Source organism: Equus asinus, chromosome 8 (genome assembly GCF_041296235.1).
Source record: "Equus asinus isolate D_3611 breed Donkey chromosome 8, EquAss-T2T_v2, whole genome shotgun sequence".
Taxonomy (NCBI): Eukaryota; Metazoa; Chordata; class Mammalia; order Perissodactyla; family Equidae; genus Equus; species Equus asinus.
Genome location: NC_091797.1, coordinates 68958726 through 68977922, shown reverse-complemented (window position 1 = coordinate 68977922; position 19197 = coordinate 68958726). Strand labels below are relative to the sequence as shown.

General features: G+C 48.6%; 1 protein-coding gene across 6 annotated transcripts in view; it reads right to left on the bottom strand.

Moving 5' to 3' along the window:
• Positions 1–17901, bottom strand: part of ZNF605 (zinc finger protein 605) — a 49825-nt gene extending 31924 nt beyond the window's left edge. Inside the window, exons 1-6 of one of the 6 annotated variants that reach the window (XM_070515775.1) lie at positions 17824–17885; positions 11543–11706; positions 11343–11439; positions 9205–9309; positions 2392–2512; positions 1936–2028 (exon numbers count right to left, since the gene is read on the bottom strand). In XM_070515775.1, the coding sequence (XP_070371876.1) occupies positions 1936–2028; positions 2392–2512; positions 9205–9219 (229 nt within the window). In that variant the 5' untranslated portion in view covers positions 9220–9309; positions 11343–11439; positions 11543–11706; positions 17824–17885. Of the gene's footprint in view, positions 1–1935; positions 2029–2391; positions 2513–9204; positions 9385–11342; positions 11440–11542; positions 11707–17653 lie in introns of all 6 variants that reach the window. The other 5 variants (XM_044776149.2, XM_044776148.2, XM_070515777.1 and 2 more) reach the window with 5 other exon arrangements.
• Positions 17902–19197: the final 1296 nt, after the last annotated feature.

The window sequence follows — 19197 nt, the reverse complement described above, 5'->3', positions numbered from 1 at the left end:
TAACAGAAAACAGAATTTAAATTTACAAATTTATAAAAACATGAACTTTTAAATATGGAAATATGAAATATACCCAAGGAAGAGTGATCACAACCAAAAGAGACTGGAGCAATTTTCAATCAAATACTGGAGAGCTCAATTTACTTATTCAAAACGATCTACTGATTATCTACTATGTGTCCAGAACTTGATCTAGCAGAAGGTCAGAGAAGACAGGGAGGTGCCCCCATCAGAGGGCTTACAACACAGGAAGACAGAGACCAGTGATACACGAAAGGAAAAGATGAGCACACACTGTTGAGCACTATAAGGGAAGAAGCATTGACTAGGATGCAGGTCAACGTGGGATATCAACCTGCCCTCTGAAAGATGAGCAACGTTAGTTTTCAGTACTATCATTACATTTAAAAAACATTCTCATTCAAGATCATTGCCTGAATCACTGAAATCAGTAGCTTCCCCATCATTAGAGCTACTTTTGGGAAAGTTCTCCAGATCTCAGCACCAACTTTTTAATCAGATTTTTTGACCTTTTAACTGAATTCACAATCTATATATGATGCTATCAGTGGAAATTATTCCAAACTACAAGAATTCTTTGCATAACATTAGGATTTTTTTTTAACCCATACGTATATTTGTCTGTGATTTCCACAATACGACCATTTATGGATATTTTACACTGACCTTTTAGAGGTTGTTCACTTTATGATGATACTCTTTACTAGCTCTTATGGGGCAATATTCCCAGGAAGTACTCTGCAAGATGAAAGATTTGGCAAGATCTCAAATTTAAGGGACCTATTCTTTTTCTGCAGGATAATATTTTTTTGGGGGGATAAAAAAGCCTCATCTAATTCTCAGATATATCAGAATTTCAGAGGAAGAACCAACTGGAGCTGGTGATATGGAGGAAAATGAAAGGATTAATGTGTTGAGCTACAGGAGTGGAGAGGATCATACTAGCCACTGAGATGAAAAAGACTGTGGGAAGAAGTTTGGAGATTAAATGCCACAGTCGTATGTAGACATAAAACGTGTCAGACCCACATGAAGAGTAAAAAAAATTGTTTCCTGAAATGTAAAAGTAAATAAAATAAATATTTTAAATTAAAATCAAATCAAGAATTAAGATTAAGATATATATCCAAATTAATATATTAAATGATATAAAACTGGGTAGATAAGATATTGCCATACCATGAGGTTCTTCAACATAAATGGAGTTAAAATATCACACAGCAGGTGGTGGGAGTCGTACACCCAGCAGACTACCTGAGGGGATGCATGAGAAGCCTGAGAGAAGCTGAACACCAGATGCACCACAAGGATGCACTGGAAGCTGAATGCAAGTCCTTGGTCTGCACAGAGGCAGGGAAGAGGCAGAACTCCACACTTGCAAGGTATTCGATTTTTATTCTCTATCCATGGATTCACCTTCCACTCTCTACAGGTTTAAAACAGAAATCTGACAAATTAGAGGGAGGAAAAAAATAAATTAAAGGAAACTCAAAAGTAATCAGTGGTACCCAAAACAAGAACACTTTATGAATTCTTAAAGAGGAGGAAAGAAGCCTGCCTCTGTGGGTTGGACGGGGGCGGGAGACAAGGAAACAGAGATTGAGGAAGCTAAGAACCCCCTGATCCAAGAAAGCAAGGTCCTAAAGGACTGCCATCAACCTGTGCCACCGTGGAGGTGAGAGGGGGTCTATTTCATCATCAACTCCACACACAGGGGACTCACCCTGACGTGGGGACCAGGATACAGAGTACAGCAAAATTCATGGAGAGCTCATGTCACCAATCTTGAGTCAACTCTGACGATTTAGGAACTATAAACACAGTTTTATAAATAACATTTCAAAAGTGCCAGCCTATCATTAGAAACCTGAGGTTCAACTTCCCCTGTGGGCCATACACCTGACTGTTGCTCACCTGGACAGCTCTGGTTTAGGATCTCTTCATCTGTTATCCACGGCTCTTCTTGCTCCAGCTGGAAAACGGCATCAGGTTTGATAATTTGATAACCTGTTAATTGAAAACACAGAGGACGTGGACCCAGTTGCTTGAGCTAAGGGACTGTTAAACATGAAGCCTATTTTACTACAAGGGCTATAAAATAAAGCAAGTGAGGGGCCAGCCCGGTGGTGCAGCGGTTAAGTGCACACATTTTGCTTCAGTGGCCTGGGGTTTGCCAGTTCGGATCCTGGGTGCAGACATGGCACTGCTTGGCAAGCCATGCTGTGGCAGGCGTCTCATATATAAAGTAGAGGAAGATGGGCACAGATGTTAGCTCAGGGCCAGTCTTCCTCAGCAAAAAAGAGGAGGATTGGCAGCAGATGTTAGTTCAGGGCTAATCTTCCTCAAAAAAGCAAAAAAGAATATGCTTACCCAAGAAAGCTAGATTGCTATAGTTCTCCAACATCACGTCTCTGTACAAGTTCTTCTGAGTAGGGTTTAGTAGCTGCCACTCCTCCAAGGTGAAGTCCACAGCCACGTCCTCAAACGATATCTAGAAAAACACAATCTCTGGTAAATTTGAGGTGGTTCTCACTGTGGAATACAGACTTTCTTCTCTGTAGTGGTGGGCAGCCTCCGAGTTGGCCCGCTGATCTCTAACTCCTGGTATTCAGGCTTTTGTGTAGTCCTCCCCTCTTGAATTGGGGTGGACTTACTGACTCACTTCCCCTGAACAGAAGAGGGCAGAAGTGAGGGGTGTCACACACAAGAGCAGGTTAAAAAGACTGCGACTTCCCTCTTGGGAACGCTCTCTCGCTCTCTCTGGGGGAACCCGGCTGCTGTGCTGGGAGGCAGCCCTGGGGAGAAACCCATGTGGCAAGGCACTGACGCCTGCCAACACCCACATGAGTGAACGTGGAAGGGGACCATCTCCCTGTTGCACTGGAGGTGGCCACAGCCTTCTCAACTTCTCCATTACGGGGTCGTGAAAGACCCTGAACCAGACCCACATGGTAAGCAGTTGGCAGATTCCTAACCCACAGAAACTATGAGATAAATGTCTGTGTTTTCAGCCACCGACATTTGGGGTAATTTGTTACACAGCAATGGATAACTAATATCATATCCTAATCTTGCATTACACTTTGAGAGAGAAACAAAAATGTTATTAAAATATTTACCATTATGAATTCATTCATCTATCCACCCATCTATCTGCTGAATAAGAAATTGGAATAGGTTTTTTTCTAAACAAGCACAGTGTTCCTCAAAGGAAGTGCCACTGGTATTGGGAACAATTTTAGCTGAGCAAGATCTCCCCAAGCAGGGTGAGACCTCAGCCTGCCTGGCCCCCACCAGCCAAATGACAGTAACTTCTCAGTCACTGTCAAACCAAAACCACATCCACATATCTAAAACTCTCCTCCCTCGGGGGTGGTTTTGCTCCCAGGTTGGAACAATAGCTAGCTCCTGTAGACGTCTTCTAGAACACCGACACTGAGCAATTAAGGTTCTCAGCACTGTAACAGGTCCTAGAAATACAAAGATGAGTAGAAAAATCATGTTCTTAAATATTTTTCAGTCTCCTCAGGCCAGTGGCAAGAAGGTGTTACAGGGACCACGAAACCAGTGTATACAGGGTATGGGGGCCAAAGGCCAAGGAGGCGGAACAGCAAAAATGACTTGGAGAAAGACGACATGTTGCAGGATGCACGTCACCTGATTTCAGGTACGACAAGGTGGTATTAGTGAAAGGACAGATGCACAGGTGAACGGAACAGAACAGAGAGCCTAGAAACAGACTCCTACAAACACGCTCAGTTGATTTTGACAAAGGTACAAAAGCAATTCCATGGAGAAAGACGTCTTTTCAACAAATGGCGCTGGAACGACTGTATACCCATAAGCAAAAGATAAACCTCAACACATGCCTCACACAAAAATTAACTTGAGGGGCTGGCCCCATGGCCGAGTGGTTAAGTTCGCGTGCTCCACTTCGGCGGCCCAGGGCTTTGCTGGTTCGGATCCTGGGCAAGGACATGGCACCACTCATCAAGCTATGCTGAGGCGGTGTCCCACATGCCACAACATGAAGGACCCACAACTAAAAATATACAACTATGTACTGGGGGGTTTTGGGGAGAAAAAGGAAAAATAAAATCTTTTTTAAAAAAAATTAACTTGAGGGGCTGGCCCTGTGGCCGAGTGGTTAAGTTCGCGCGCTCCGCTGCAGGTGGCCCAGTGTTTCGTTGGTTCGAATCCTGGGCACGGACATGGCACTGCTCATCAAACCACGCTGAGGCAGCGTCCCACATGCCACAACTAGAAGGACTCACAACGAAGAATATACAACTATGTACCAGGGGGGTTTTGGGGAGAAAAAGGAAAAAAAAATAAAATCTAAAAAAAAAATTAACTTGAAATGGATCACAGACCTAAATGTAAAATATAAAACTATAAGGCTTCTAGCAGAAAATATGGATGACCTTGGGTTTGGCAATGAGTTTTCAGATAAAACCAAACACATGGTGAATTTAAGAAAAAAATTAATAAATTGGACTTTTTCAAAATTAAAATTTTTTCTTTGTGAAAGACATTGAGAGAAAGAAAAGACAAGGCACAGACTATAAGAAAATATTTGCACATGACTTATCTGAGAAAACACTTGCATCCAGAATAAAGAACTTTTAAAACTCAATAATAAGAAAACAAACACCACCATTAAAAAAACGGGCAAAAGACCTTAATACCTATTTCACTAAAGAAGATGTACAGATGGAAAATGAACGTATGAAAAGATGTTCAGCAGCATTTGTCATCAGGGAAACGCAAATTAAAAACTATAATAAGATACCATTACATACTATAAGAATGGCTAAAATTTTAAAAAACCCTGACAAATGAGGATGCAGAGCAACAGCAACTCTCATTCACTGATGGTGGGAATGCAAAATGGTCCACGACTCTGGAGGACCAATTTGGCAGCTTCTCATAAAGTGGAACACAGACCTACCAGATGACCCAGCAGTCCCACTCCTGGGATTCATCCAAGTGTACGGAAAACTTACGCTCACCTGAGAAGCTGTGCTCCAATCTGTACGCAGAGGAACACAACTGCTGAACACTGGAAGCAACCAAGGTGTCCTTCGAGAGTGAATGTGTAAGGACACGGGTGTCCACACGGGACACCACCCTGCGCTAACCACTCAGCAACAAAACAACAAACTGATACAGACAACATGGACGGCCTCGAGGATGAGTGAGAGGAGCCAGCATTGAAAGGATAGACACTTATAATTCCTTTATATGACATTCTGGAGAGGGCAGCTGCAGTGACAGAGAACATGCCAGCTGCTGTCAGGGTTAGGGATGTGGGAAGGCGAGACTCAGGGAGCTTGTTTGCAGAGGGAACTGTTCCGAGTCCTGGCTGTGATGTTGATTACGTGAATCTGCACACATTTTAAAACTCATAGGAGGTGTCCAGCTCCTGGCTCAAAACAAGGATTTTCAGACCGAACCACAGGCAATTACAAAGGCTGTGCCGGGAGGCCTCACAGGGGAAGCTGCCCTCCCCACACCCCGGATCACAGCCAGTGCACTAGGGGCTCCCCAGGACTGTTATTCTGGTCCCCGTTACTGAACGTGCTGTGGTTTATGTACACCCGGGTGAGCCTTTGCCCCTAGCCCTGACGGGAACTGCCATAGTCAGGGCCGTTACAGAGGGGCACGTGGGAGACTGTGAACCTGTGCCTCACGGGCCATAACTAACACCACGGACGAGCCTCAGACCAGCACACAAGACGAGCCCTTCTGTGGGGATGAGACATTTGGATAAAAATAAGTTCTGCTCCTAATAAGCTTGTTGTTACCCAGGTGGATGCTCACCACAAAGGCCCCTAGGAAACATAACCGACCGCACCTGTCAGCTACGCACGGGGACTAAAACCGCCTCCACCCCGGAGCAGGCAGTGACGAGACTGGTCGCCTCTTGGGTCCCTGAGAGGAGGGCCTGTGGAGATCAGACACTGTCCTGGACTGGGCCTATGCGTGTGTGCTGCCACTGTCATCAGAAGATGCTGAACCAGCACCAGAGAGCTGTCTGGCCTTCCAGACACTGGCCAAGGCTAAAATCACTGCCAGGGACAGGTTCCCCTGCCAGCAGGCCAGGATGTTCTTGACAGGTGGATTTCCCTGGGCCTCCGGTCCTGTCCCGAGGGTTTTGCTGGACCCTGACTGCAGCTGACACTTTCCTGGGATTGGGATAGCCATCCCTAGGGTTCCACCCGCATGGGCCACATGGTCTAGGCCCTCCAAGACCACCCCTGTTTCCTGTCCAGCTTTCCTGAATTCACTGCAGCTAGAATAAGCCCAGATTTCCCACACAGCTGAGCAAGTGTTTTAATGGGCAGTGAAGGCCAGACTTCAGCGGCTGACGGGAGGGGTCAAGATAACCCAGCCTGGATCACACAGCTCGGAAGAGCAGCCTGGAGCCCCAGGCAGCAGTTACCCAAAAGGGCCCTTCTCACTGGGGCCCGAGGGAGAAGACATCCGGTCTTCAATTACCTGCCCTCCTTTTACAGTCACTGAGCTCAGCTCCCCGGGGACACTGTGAACACCTTCCATCTCCCAGCATCTTCCTGAAGCCTCAGTGAACGGCAGGTCATATGAAACCATTTTAAAATCTTTTGAAAATTCAGGAGTTTTGGCTAACCAGTTCTTAAACGTGATGTACTTTTCTGGTTCAGTTACATAAAAATATCTGTTCCTCCTGCATAGTCTTTCCAGACAAAAGGTATGAATGGAAACAGGTAATTTTTTAAAAAAAGTTTTGATTACCAAATGGGACACACTGATAATAACAGAAAAAACAAAACCCAGCACCCTAGGAGGACGGGGGAGAGGGAGACATTAATGATCTCTGTTCTTCAGACCTGCTCCTGAAAGCTTTCCCCTCCCCCTGGAGAAAAACAAAAAACAGAAGACACAGCTCCCCTGCTGCCTTTCCAGGCTCCTGTGGATGCTCTGGATTTAGACTGACTGCTGAGCCGACAATGCAGCTTCCCGACGGGCCAACTCTGGGACGGCAGAGGATGGCCTCAGCTCCTGAACTTTCCAGGAGGAACATTTCAGATGTGGTCCACATCTAATAAAGTATGAACTAATAAGCTGAGGTCATGGACAAACAAAATGGTTTGGAACTGCCCAGGCAGCCCCTCTAAAACCAAGGAACAAACTATATTACTCAGACTAGACTAAAACCCCCGGGGCAGGAGGGCCACAATGGAAAGCCACACTGCAGCCCTGTTAACCCTTCTGATTAAAGTCTGCTTGGGTGCCCTTACTCTGTAAACTCTTTGTTTCCAGGAGGACCGCATGTGCCTTCTGGGACTGCACTTCTGAGGTGTGTACCCCAACCATCGTGACACTGTCTCACCCTGGAAGGCCTGGAGGCCAGCTTCCACTTACTGGCCAGAGGCGTGCTGTGCCTAATTGATGCCTTGTGCCAGGCCAAAAAGATTCATAGAGAAACCTGAGAAGCCTCCTAAGGGGCTGAGGGCCCTTCTCCTGACTTGGAAACTGTCACAACCACATTCAGTCCTGAGGCAGGCCTGACCACCCTGCCTCGAGTGGCCTCTTTGTGGCACTGGCCCTTGCTGCCTCAGGTTAACCAGCTGGTTCCTGTCATAGCTCCTCAAGTCTGACCTGTTCGAGTCCATGACGGGGTAGCCTGCTTCCCGTGCAGGTCTGGAAAGATCCAGTGGTGGAGTTGAGGAGTCTGGCTCTTGGTTAAAAACCTCTGTGTGAATCTTCAGGTGCGACCACCTGGCAGGCCTCATGGGGAAGCTGCTCTCCCCACACCAGACCTGCACACCTTGCCCACAGGCTCTGAAGGAGCTGCAGTTGAGGACTCAGGTCCCCTGGCCGGTCATGATCTTATGCACCACACGTCTCTTTATCCGAGGCCTTCGGCAGAGGGCTTTCTCAGGTGCCTCTGCCAAGACCTCCTAATGGCGGGCAGAGGAGAACCCTGAAGACACTTCCCCCACTCCGACTCAGAACCCACTACTCTTCCACTCCTGGCCCTTCCCCCACTCCTGACCCCAGGGACCAAAGAAATGCCAGAGCCTCCTGTTCCTCTTGCTCCCTGGGCAGTGAACGACCCCCACATCTGTGCTGATCCACCTGACCCTGGACCAGTGCACTGCTCCCTGGGGAACTGGAACATGGTTGTGCTCTTGAAGGCACCATCGCAGTAAGTGATTCAGGCTCCACTGTGACTTTCATTCTGGCTGTTGCTTTAATCAGCTGCTCTGACACCTGGCCACTCAGCTCGCTCTCAGCTCAGCTGAGCTGCCAGAGAATTGGACGTCAGAAAAGGGGAAGTCAGTGTTGCCATATGTCAGTTCAAACAATAGAATTTTTAAAAGAAAGGAAAGGACGGAGGGAGAGAAGAGCGAGGGGAGGTTAGCTAGGTGGACAAGAATTGCTCTGAAAGGTGAAGGGACACTGCAGTCCGTTTCTGGAATTGAGACAGTCAGGAAACAGAGCTTAGGACTAGAAGGAATAGGAACAAAAGGCAGATACCCTCATGTCCCGCTTTTGCCAACAGAAGCAAATACATTTCCACCTAAAATGTACCAAAATTCCAACTGAGAGGAGGCTTATGGGGGCCATTTGACGGTTTTGTAATAATCAGTCCAGGCCCACTGTTCCCATCTCCCCTAACTGTGTGTTCGGAGTTCCCCCTGAGCTTACACCGAGGAACTTGGTGAGAAACAGCCCTAGGAAATATGCTCATTTGTCGCAGGATTTACATATTACAAGGCTGCTATTTAGGACTTTGCCCACTATATCATCTACATACATAGCTGTCAAAATGTTTTCTTTATGTGCAACTGTTAGGAAATGTTTGCTTCGGCTGAGTAACTGGTCTGCTTTTTGACAGAGGGACCCATGTGACTATTCCTGTTTCCCTTTTTGACAAGGCTTCTGGAACAGCTGGGGAGGCCTGCAGCTCCACCCGAGTAGTGAAGGGCCTCATTCCTTACCTGTCTGGGCTCCACTTTAAGGCTCTTGCATGATTCTGCAGTCCACTCTGTGCTTCTTTTGGCATCTTCTTTCCCAAGTTTGTATTTTCTGATTATGTCGTAAATGTGTTTAGACCTTTCCTGTTGGTTGTAGAGGCTCCTTACGCCTCGTCACATGCACAGAGGAAAACTGCTGGAGGATAAGCAAGTAACTCACCTGTGACTCGATCATGTTCTGCTGCTCCTGGGAAATCTGCTCTGTTCTGTGACTTCGCTGTGTCCTGACGCTCCGGAGAAAGGCCTCTGGCCGAAGGTCTGTAAACTGACAATGTACCCCCAGGCCTGAGCCTCTTCTTCCTTATCTGGCGTGAGTTATCTTGTTCCTGAGAGCCACAGCCTGAACATGCAGTGGGAATTTTATTTTAGATGATATAATTAATTTGGGGACTTAAATCTTGGTTCTCTTCTGGGAACTAGACGCGTTGTTTGCTAGACTCAAATCAGGGCTGGTGGGTATAAAACAGGATACAATGTCAGCTTCTGGCACGTCTCATTGAGCCTGACACCATCTGGGCCAGGTCTGCTCCACACAGTGCACTTTGCAGCACTGGCCCCATCTGTAGATGCTGGACTGAAGCCACCGCCTCGCTGGTTCAACCAAACACGCCCAGGGAGCATCAGCACACCAAACCGCTCTGCAGACACCTCACCACAGTCTGCAAATACAGTCCTGGCTCACTCCTCCTGTAATATTTCCTGGGGTCACTTAAATGAAATTGCCTGCACAGGTGCTAGATAACAAAAGGCAACTCATTTCCAGGCAGGACGGTTAATAGAAAATGTCTTTTAGATCAAGACAGTAAAGGAGCCTGGGGTGCTGACTCTCCACTCCAAAACCTGCCGCACAGCAAGAGGCAGGCACAGATGCGAGGACCTCACAGAAACGCACACAGACGGGAGGAGACCCCGGGGGCGCAGGCTGCGGGAGGCGGACTACTGCAGGAGGACCAAAGTGAGCAGAGCGGCCGGCAGGAGAGAGGCCTGAGGAAACTCTCACAGTGCTTCCTCCTCAGCTCAGGTTGGGACAAACACTGCCTCCCTTTCCCTCAGAATCAGCAGGAACAGCCCAGGCCACAGGTTCCCAAGGGGAAATCGAGGCAAGTCTAAATCCCTGCTGAGTTACGGAATCACGGACATGGCAAGGGCTGCCTTCGGGCTCTACTCATCGCCCACGCCCTCCGCACCAGGGACCTGCTCCTCAGCCTGCTCCTTTCTGAGGCTCTCTGATCCCCGACTGAGGAGCTCCTGGGAGGGGTGGTGGGACACGGGGCTGTCCCAGTGAGTCTACAGGGGCCACACTGTTGGCTCTGGGGCCCCTTCCCTCCCTTTTGCTTCAAAGGCCTCGCCTCAGCCCTTCCCTAAGGCAAATTCGCTGTGCAGAGCAGCCAACACCTCTGGGGGAGTAGGAGCGCAGAGGCCTGGAAAGGCAAATGCAGATTAAAAACGAGAAAAACATCAATTCTCCCTCGGGCAGAAAAGGGAGAGCGACTCCCCTGATCCCTATTCAAAGAGCATTTACTGTAGAAAACCTGTAATTATAAATTCTTTCTTTGTCCCGTTGAGGTGTACATAAATCCTTTCTAAAGCTAAATAAGGCTTGTCCAGTTTAACAACCCAAGAATATCTTTCTTAAGGACCTGGGAGCTCTCAGAAATCACCAGAAGACACACTCCCATCTCCCAGCCTCTGGGAGGGCAGAGCCCAACGAGCCTGACATTGGCACCTGGCTTCAAGTTGTAAAACTATCTCCATCATACAGATGGGAGGAGTCCATTTTTCCTCTGGATAAAGGCAATTAGCTACCACAGATGGCCACCCCAATCCCCAGGGAAATTCAGCATGAACTGAGTGTGACCCACGATCATTTGTCTTGAGATCGTGTGTAATGGGTTGTGTCTGCCTGGCTGTAGAGCAGGGTGAGGCTTCTCCCCGTCTCTACAATCTCTTTAGCGGATTGCCTACGATACTCATCGCATTCTGGCTTAGTTTTTAATAAATAATAAAACTATTTTTCTTTCTCTTCTACTTTTGTGGAAAGGTTTTCTGGGTTGGCAGATTTTAGTTTTAATTATTTCCCCAACAGGCCATATAACCAGATAACTGAGTACAACCACTATTTTAAAAACTTCTTCAATGATCACAAACTGTATAGCAGATACAATCTTAGGCAGAATTATTGGAAGAGACAGAGCAAGATTTAAGATAAGCATAAAAAAGAAAAAATACTATGTTCTGATGCAAAGTGATACAAATACACCTTAAATTTCTTCACAGCTCATGGATCAGGTCACTTACATTCAGCCGGATATGAGATCAGAGCCAAGGACTCCACGGGCACAGGGTCGCACAGGGGTGTTAGTTGCTTCATAAGAATGCACCTGAAAAGAAATGTCTAAAAAACACAGTAGCCATTAAATTTGGGGACAAGAGGGACACATTCCACCTTTCATAGCAACCCCACCAATCGAGATTTGTCTATTGCTTGTGGTCTCCACCTGTGGTCCAGGAACGGTTGCTGAGCACCTCCTAAGCTCCTGGTGCTCCCGACTCAGTTTCCACGTACTGACAGGCCACGAGGAAGACAGAGTGTGGTGGACAGGTCAGTGGATACCGCTCCAGAAAACAGTGAGCAAGGAGAGAACGTGGTACCTGCAGAAGACTGAGAGCAAGAATGCGCTGTTTGGAGGCTCTGTTCTACCAAACAACGGGAAAGGCACCTTCAATGTCGATGGACACAGAGAAAGATGGACAGAAGTGTCCACTCATCTGCTGCAAATGAGGGGAGAAAGTTATGCCAGGGTGTCACCCAACTGCCAGGTTTTGCCCCAGGGCAGCTAACAAGAGTGCAGCCAAAATAGCAGCTCCTTCAAGGCAGTTACTACCCACCCCGAGTTGGGTCTAGTCTGGACACAGACTAGACAAGCCTGCTCTGATCGCCACCCGCTCAGGAGCCCTGCACTGCATAGTCAGCAAAGCCTGCGCATTGTGCAGAGGGTGAGCAGGAGGCAGGAAGGAAACACCTGAACGCTGCTTAGCGTTGACCTGGCCATATGGACCACCTCCTGTCATCATCCCCTTGAGGGCCTTAAACGTCTCCCTCTCTGTCAAAAAGAGAATCAAGGGGAGACTAGTCCCAAAGTGAGGGTCTTGTGGGGCAGTCAAGAACCACAGTCAGTCTGAAAAATAGGCTGGGCTTTGAGTTTTGACCCAAAGTAGTGGTAGAGGGCAGAGCAAGGGCGTCCAGGGCAGGAAGGGTTCCTAGGAGTGGGAAGCGAGAAGAGTGACGTGGTTCTGCTACTCAGGGGTGCAGACATAAAAGGTCGGATTCCCCGAGTGAAAGTGGACACTTTCTAGTCCAATGTGAAGAGTTCCTGGGGAGGCAAAATTTCTCCTCTACCCTTCTAGGTTCTTCTGACTGGTCTAAGAAGGAAATTGACATGAGACAGAATAACAGGAGAAAAACTGACAGAAGTTTAATATCATGTATACCTCCCACATACATGGGAGAGATCCAAGAAAACTGAGTAACTCCTCTAAATGGCCCAAACCACCACCTTAAATATCATCTTCAGCTAAAGACAAAAGATGTTGGGGGTGGGAGGAGTCAGTTATGGGAGGGTGTTCAGTAAACAACGGTACGGTTGTAATGCAGACTTAAGTCTCTGCCTTCTCCGTTGACAAGTTTCTAGAGACTGAGTTGTCCCCCTCTTCCCGGTACAGTGAGGGAGACATCCTTCCACGTGGAGACTTCCCTTATAAATGTAAATATCTCTTACAAAAGGGTAACTTCTCAGTTTTCAGAGCTCCTACCATGTCTGCTGTTTCTTAAGATAACCAGCTAAAAGAATCCTTATGCCAAAGAGACATACTTTGGGGTGACAAATTCTGTTCCCCTACGGAGTGCAGGGCTTCAGGACAGATCTCTCAGGAAAAAATGTCCTGAGAGAGTAGAGAACAACATCCAAAGGAAAAGCACCTCTTTCCGAAATGCCCGGGGAGCTGCTCCAGGCTCCAGGGCATGGAAGGGGGTCTCAGAGTCCAGGAAGCCCTGAGAGGGCTCTGAGTGAAAGAGAGCCCACGGTTATGGCTCTCCAGACCTGGGGTCCCTGAGACAAGGCCCACCTGCCCTGGAAGCTTCTATTTAGTTTGGACCCCTTCTGGGTTGATGCACAGAGCTTCTCTAGCTGTCCCCCTGGAAAAGGCAACATGCTGATTGTCCTAACATCCACAACAGTCACCTTCAGGATTCTGACATACTCCCGCACTCTGCTCTCACGTTGACATCAAGTCTCTCACACACAGACGCACGTATACATCCATGCCCTTACACTGCTGTGCATTGGTTTAATATGATTTCAAATCCACTCGTTTATGATTTGTTTTAATCCATTCGTTTATGACAAAGACAAAAAAAAGTTGTTTCGATATAAGAACGAAGTAAGTTGTGTCAGGATGTCATCACCTCATCTGTTGTCTGTAATAAGAACTCAGCAGCCCAGTTGCTGAGGGGTCCCGCTGGGGGTGATGAGTAAGAACATGTGGAGAAGCAATAGGACAAACGGACATTTAGACTATGAATACTGAGAGTTAGGATTATTCAGGAGTTTTGGTCTGGGCAAGGCTCTCCTTGCTGACCTAAATCAACTCTCCGAAGACCTTGGGGCATTAGCTCCCGCCATGGTAGGGGCGGGCGACCCCCCTGCTGGTAGTGGTGACAAACCTCTCAGGGTCCCCATGAAGACTGGCCTGCCCACCAACACTGGCGCTGTTGTTCCCTAAAAACAAGGACTTTTCATTTTCGTTTTGTGCTGGCAGCTGGATGTCAGTTCTCCGTTGGTCAAGTCAACTCTCCCAAGGGCCTAATCGTATAAAAAAAAAAAGGCATACTCGAACTACACTTGGACTTTATTTTTCATCTCCCCTTGCCTGGAACAACAGCGTGACTAACCTATCGCTGGTTTGGTCTATGTTGTTTCTTTATTGGCTTATTGAGAGACGTTATCCTCTATGCTATTGGCTTGTGAAACTATTATAAATCCCAGAGGGAACCTGTGTTAGATAAACTATTGGCAAAGAGTTTCAGTTTCTGAGCATAACTTTTCCCAAACAAAACACACACATACATACACACACAAATACTCACACATACACACACAGACGTTCACACATACACACACACACTCTCACTCTCATTTACTGGCCGGAAAGCAGCAATTTGCTGAAAGCACTACTACAGGCCCTGTTCTGGGCACACGGGTCTGTGCCCTCCAGGAAACACCTTCTAGGATGGCAAACAGGTAAACAAGTAAATAAAATAACTTCAGACTGTGAGAACGCTCAGAATAAGTTTTAAATGTGACAGAGGAAGGGGTGAATGAAAGATGCTCCTTCGGCACAGCCAGAGGCGCCCTCTTGGAGATGACTTTTAGCTGAGGTGAAGAGGAGAAGGAGCCCGCTGTGGAACTGCAGGAAGACCACGCCTGCCAAGGAGCCTCAGCCACAACCGGCTGGAGCTGGAGGTGGTGCAGGGAGAGACAGGCGATGAGGTTCAACAAGCCAGGCGGAGGACCTTACAGCCAATGGGGCTGCTGAGAACTCCTAAACAAGGAAAGATTCAAGTACAAGGAGCCATCACTGACCAACAAAGCACATGCTGGGTGAGAGTGGCCGAAGAACGTGGCTGTGTCACAGAAGTCACTACTTGAGAGTCCTGCCTGAGCTAACACACGACGAACACTCACTCACAGCCACCCAAACCTGCAAACACCACCCTCATAGGTCCCGCAATCACCAACAGAGGTCCCAAAGACGGCCTCAGCACACACAAACCCCCACGGACCTTGAAATGACCAAACCACACTGTGCCAATCCATATACCATCCCAGCCCATGCACCAACCCTCAAAGCCCCCAGTCACCCACAATGACCACCTGAGAAGTCTCTAGCCCCTAGATCACTGAACACAACAAGCCCTGCACAAACTCCAGACAACAAACCACCGAGCCCCACAAACCCCATTATCACTTACCCTACATGCCTATCACCTTCCCAGAACCCTGATTATTGATTTCACAGGCCATCCCTCCAGGACCTTCAATCGCACATGCTGTGGATCCCCAATAATTCCTCTAGCAAAGCCTCCAAGAGGCAGCCCCCAAGTGACAAAACCAATCTACAGGAGCACACGAGTCAACGAAACCCAAAGTCTCTCCACAGTCCTGCCCTGATCACCCACAGGACCCTTTATTTACGGTCACACGATGCTCTCCCTCACTCAGTCCCATGCACGAGCCACAGTCATCCCTACAGGCCCCTTGATTGATTATCACTAATCACTGATTCCCACGGGTTCCTAAACTCTGACACCAAGAAACCTCATCACTGGTTCCACCAAACCCCCATTTGTTAATCTCCACAGCGTCTATTCATTGACTAGAAACCAAACGTGTGAAGCTCCAAACACTGAATCCCAAAGGGCTTCCACAGACCTCTCTGATCACTCCCTCCTACAGGCACCCATTCACTCATCTTAACAGGTGCCCTAATCACTGTTCCCAGAGCCCCCTCAGGCTTGCTATCTCCCATCATCACCAGCCCCCTCAATTAACCCCCATCACTAACCTCAAGGGATCCCCAATCCTTTATCACACAGGGCCCCCCACCATTCACCTCCATGACATCCCACCCAGTGCTGACCCACCATTCACTGACCACCACACAGGGCCTCCAGCTCTGCACAAACTCTGACACCCTCAACCCCTCCAATGACTCCAATTACTACCCCCAGTGTCCACCTACTCACAACCCCCAACAGGCCACCCATCAATTTGTATCCTGACCCCTTGTTACTGACATACAGTGCCCCAATCCCCGATGCCTCAGTTACAAGAACCCCAACACAGGCCTAAACCACTCACCAGCCATGGTCACCCCAGTCATTCCCCTCCACCGAAAAAGCTACCATTGGACTGTCAAATAGAAAACGAATGCAGGGCCAGCCCTGATGCCCTAGTGGTTAAGTTTGGTGCACTCCACTTCGGCGGCTGGGTTCCACTCCTGGGAGTGGACCTACACCACTCGTTTGTCAGTGGCCTTGCTGTCGTGGTGGCTCACATACAACCAGAGAATGATTGGCAACAGATGTTAGTTCAAGGTGAATCCTCCTCAGCAAACCGCCCCCCCACCCCGAAAACAAGTGCAGTCTTAGTAAGGAAATATTTTATTCCAAAGGGTTATTATTGCAGGGTGTGCCTGTGCTGCAATGGGGAGAACACTGTGGCCCGAGGAGGTGCTAAGCATCTTTGCAAGACAAAGAGTTTTTTTGTTTCTTCTACAGAAGGGGGTAACCAAGGTCAGAAGAACCAGGTGTGGGGCAGCCCATGAAAAGGTGGAGACCAGACAGTAAACCGGAGAACATTCTGCCCGCACATTCCCAGGAAGGGCTGATGCCACTCAAGCGGTGGGTAGACCAAACCTCAGGGAACTGGGGAAGGAGAGAAGCTTGACCAAAATCTACTTAACAAGCATTTTGTTCCGACTGATCAGTGGGGAGGAACATTTCAGCTAATCACTGAAGAGACAATGAGAATTCAGAGGGTTGGGGTCTGCCCTTGTCACAGGCCAGCCAGGGTCCAGGCGTGAGTCTTATCTACTCACATCGGGAAGGGGATTCTTTGCAGCAGGCTGCTTCCCAGGAGCACAGCGCTCAGGTGAAATCCAACGCTATCACAACCAACAGGCCTTCTAGGCAACAAAACCCTCAGTCCGACAATTCTGAGGCCTCTAAACACCCCCAAAATGTTCATTCTTTCTCACTGGCCTCAATCGCTGAGCCAAAAGCATCCACATCATTGATCACCAAAGTCCTAATTATTCCTACCAACTCTCAACCTGTACCCCCAACGGCACACTCCCCCCACCGCTCTCCCGTCACTCCAGACAGCAGCCTCAGGGGCTCCCTCACTCCCAATTCCGGCTGCCTGGCCCCCAGAACTGCCAACCCCTCAAGTCTAGACTCCCCCCAAAGCCCCTTCCAACGATTCACCCCAGAGGGCCCCATCAATCAATTAATTCCCTCCACTGGCTTCACCACTCGTCCCCTCCCAAGTCCCAAGTTATCGATCTTCACAGACACTCCAATAGCTTGACCCTCAGTGTCCCCAAATCAATCAGCTCCACATTTTCCTTCACACTCCCCTCATCCTCCCCCACCACGGGTGCCCCCGCCTGACCCCCAAATCTCTCTCCTGACGCCCACACTCACTGCCCCCCACACCCACCCCTACAGACCCCCACTTCCCTAAACGCTGCCCTAACGATCTCGCTCTCTCCCTCCTCTACGCCGCCTCCCGCGCCCCCACCCCCGCGGGCCCGTCCACTGCCTCCACCCCAGGCCCTCCTTCCCACAGCCTCCCGCCCCCACGACCCCACCCCAAGGCTCCCCCCGCAACCCCCTACTTCCCCCCCAAGCCCCCTCCACCGCAGCAACCCCACGGCCAGACCCCCACCCCCACCCCCACCCCCACCCCCACCCCCAGGGCCCCTTCCTCGCAGCCCCTCATCCCCACAAGCCTCTCGCCAGCACCGCCCCCACGGCCCCACCCGACCTGGACCGGAAGCGGCGCATGCGCCGCGGGACGTCCTCCGGGGCCTTCCTCGCACTGGCCTACAGAGCCGGTTCGTGCACGCGCCGCCGTCACCGCAGGACCCAGCCGGACACAAAGGCCGCCCCCGCCGCGCAGCCTCCCCACCCCGCCCCCGCCCTGCACAACCTTACCCCGAGGCCTGCAGCACCGAGGTTGGTGCGGTCCCCCCGCGGAAGCGTCCGCCCAGAACTACATCTCCCAGAGCCCCGCTCGCTCGGGAACTACATCTCCCAAAAGGCTCTGCGGCGCGCCTCCGGAGATTGACAGTTTTGAGGTTGCCGGTTATAAAGGCGCTGTGTGGCTGCCTGGGGTGCTTGGTTCAGAGATTTTGGGTGCAGCCGGCGCTGCCCGCCGTGTGTTTTTGAGCGCCTATAGATATGTCACCAGGAGGAAGCTTATGTATCCTTTCCATTTTTGATTATAGATCAGAGTAATACCCCCATAGCTGGTTCTTCAGACCCTTCAGATTGGGGATGGGACCTGTTCTCTTGGTTTAATTTGGGTAAAAGTTGGCTCTTGGCTTGGAAGTCTCTGGTGCGTATGAAGTCTTAATGGTGTCTGAGGGCTTTATTACACTCATGAGATTCAGAGGGTCTTTCTTCAGTATGAATTCTCTGATATTTAACTTGAGAAATAACTAAAATCTTCCCTTATTACTAATAGTTAGAAGCTTTATATCTAGTGTAAATATCCGATATTTATTAAGAGGTGACAATTAAAAGCCTTTCCACATTCATTGCATTCAGAGAGATTTTCTACAGTGAGTTATCTGTTGTTGAGTAACGTTTCTGCTATACATGAGGGAATTATCTTCATAAGGTTTGATTCCAGCATGAATTTTCTGATGTTGATTTAGATTTGTATTGTGGCTAAATTATTTTTCACATTTAGATGTTCATAAGGTTTCTCTCCAGTGAGAATTCTCAGATATAATCTGAAACATGAAAGAACAAAAATTCCTGCTTTGATTTCCTATTTTGTAAGAAAGAAGACTTCTATACTAAAAGTGGGGTGTTTAAACTTCAGATGATGTCGATTGGACATGAATGGCACAGGCAGCTCTCAGCTATGGATTTGCAATCCAAAAATTGGACAATAACAATGAAAATTAGATTTTTTCTAGGAAACTGAGAAAGAATAGAGAAGGTAAATCAATGATTCTCACACTTTGGCAAGCGTCATGTTCACCTAACAAGTTTATTAAAAATACAAAGGTCCAAGGGGCTGGCCCCGTGGCCGAGTGGTTAAGTTCGCGCGCTCCGCTGCAGGCGGCCCAGTGTTTCGTCGGTTCGAATCCTGGGCGCGGACATGGCACTGCTCATCAGACCACGCTGAGGCAGCATCCCACATGCCACAGCTAGAGGAACCCACAACGAAGAATACACAACTATGTACCGGAGAGAAAAAGGAAAAAATAAAATCTTTAAAAAAAAAACAAAAACAAAAACAAAAAAAAACACATGCCTCGTTCATTTAAAAAAAAAAAAAATACAAAGGTCCAAATC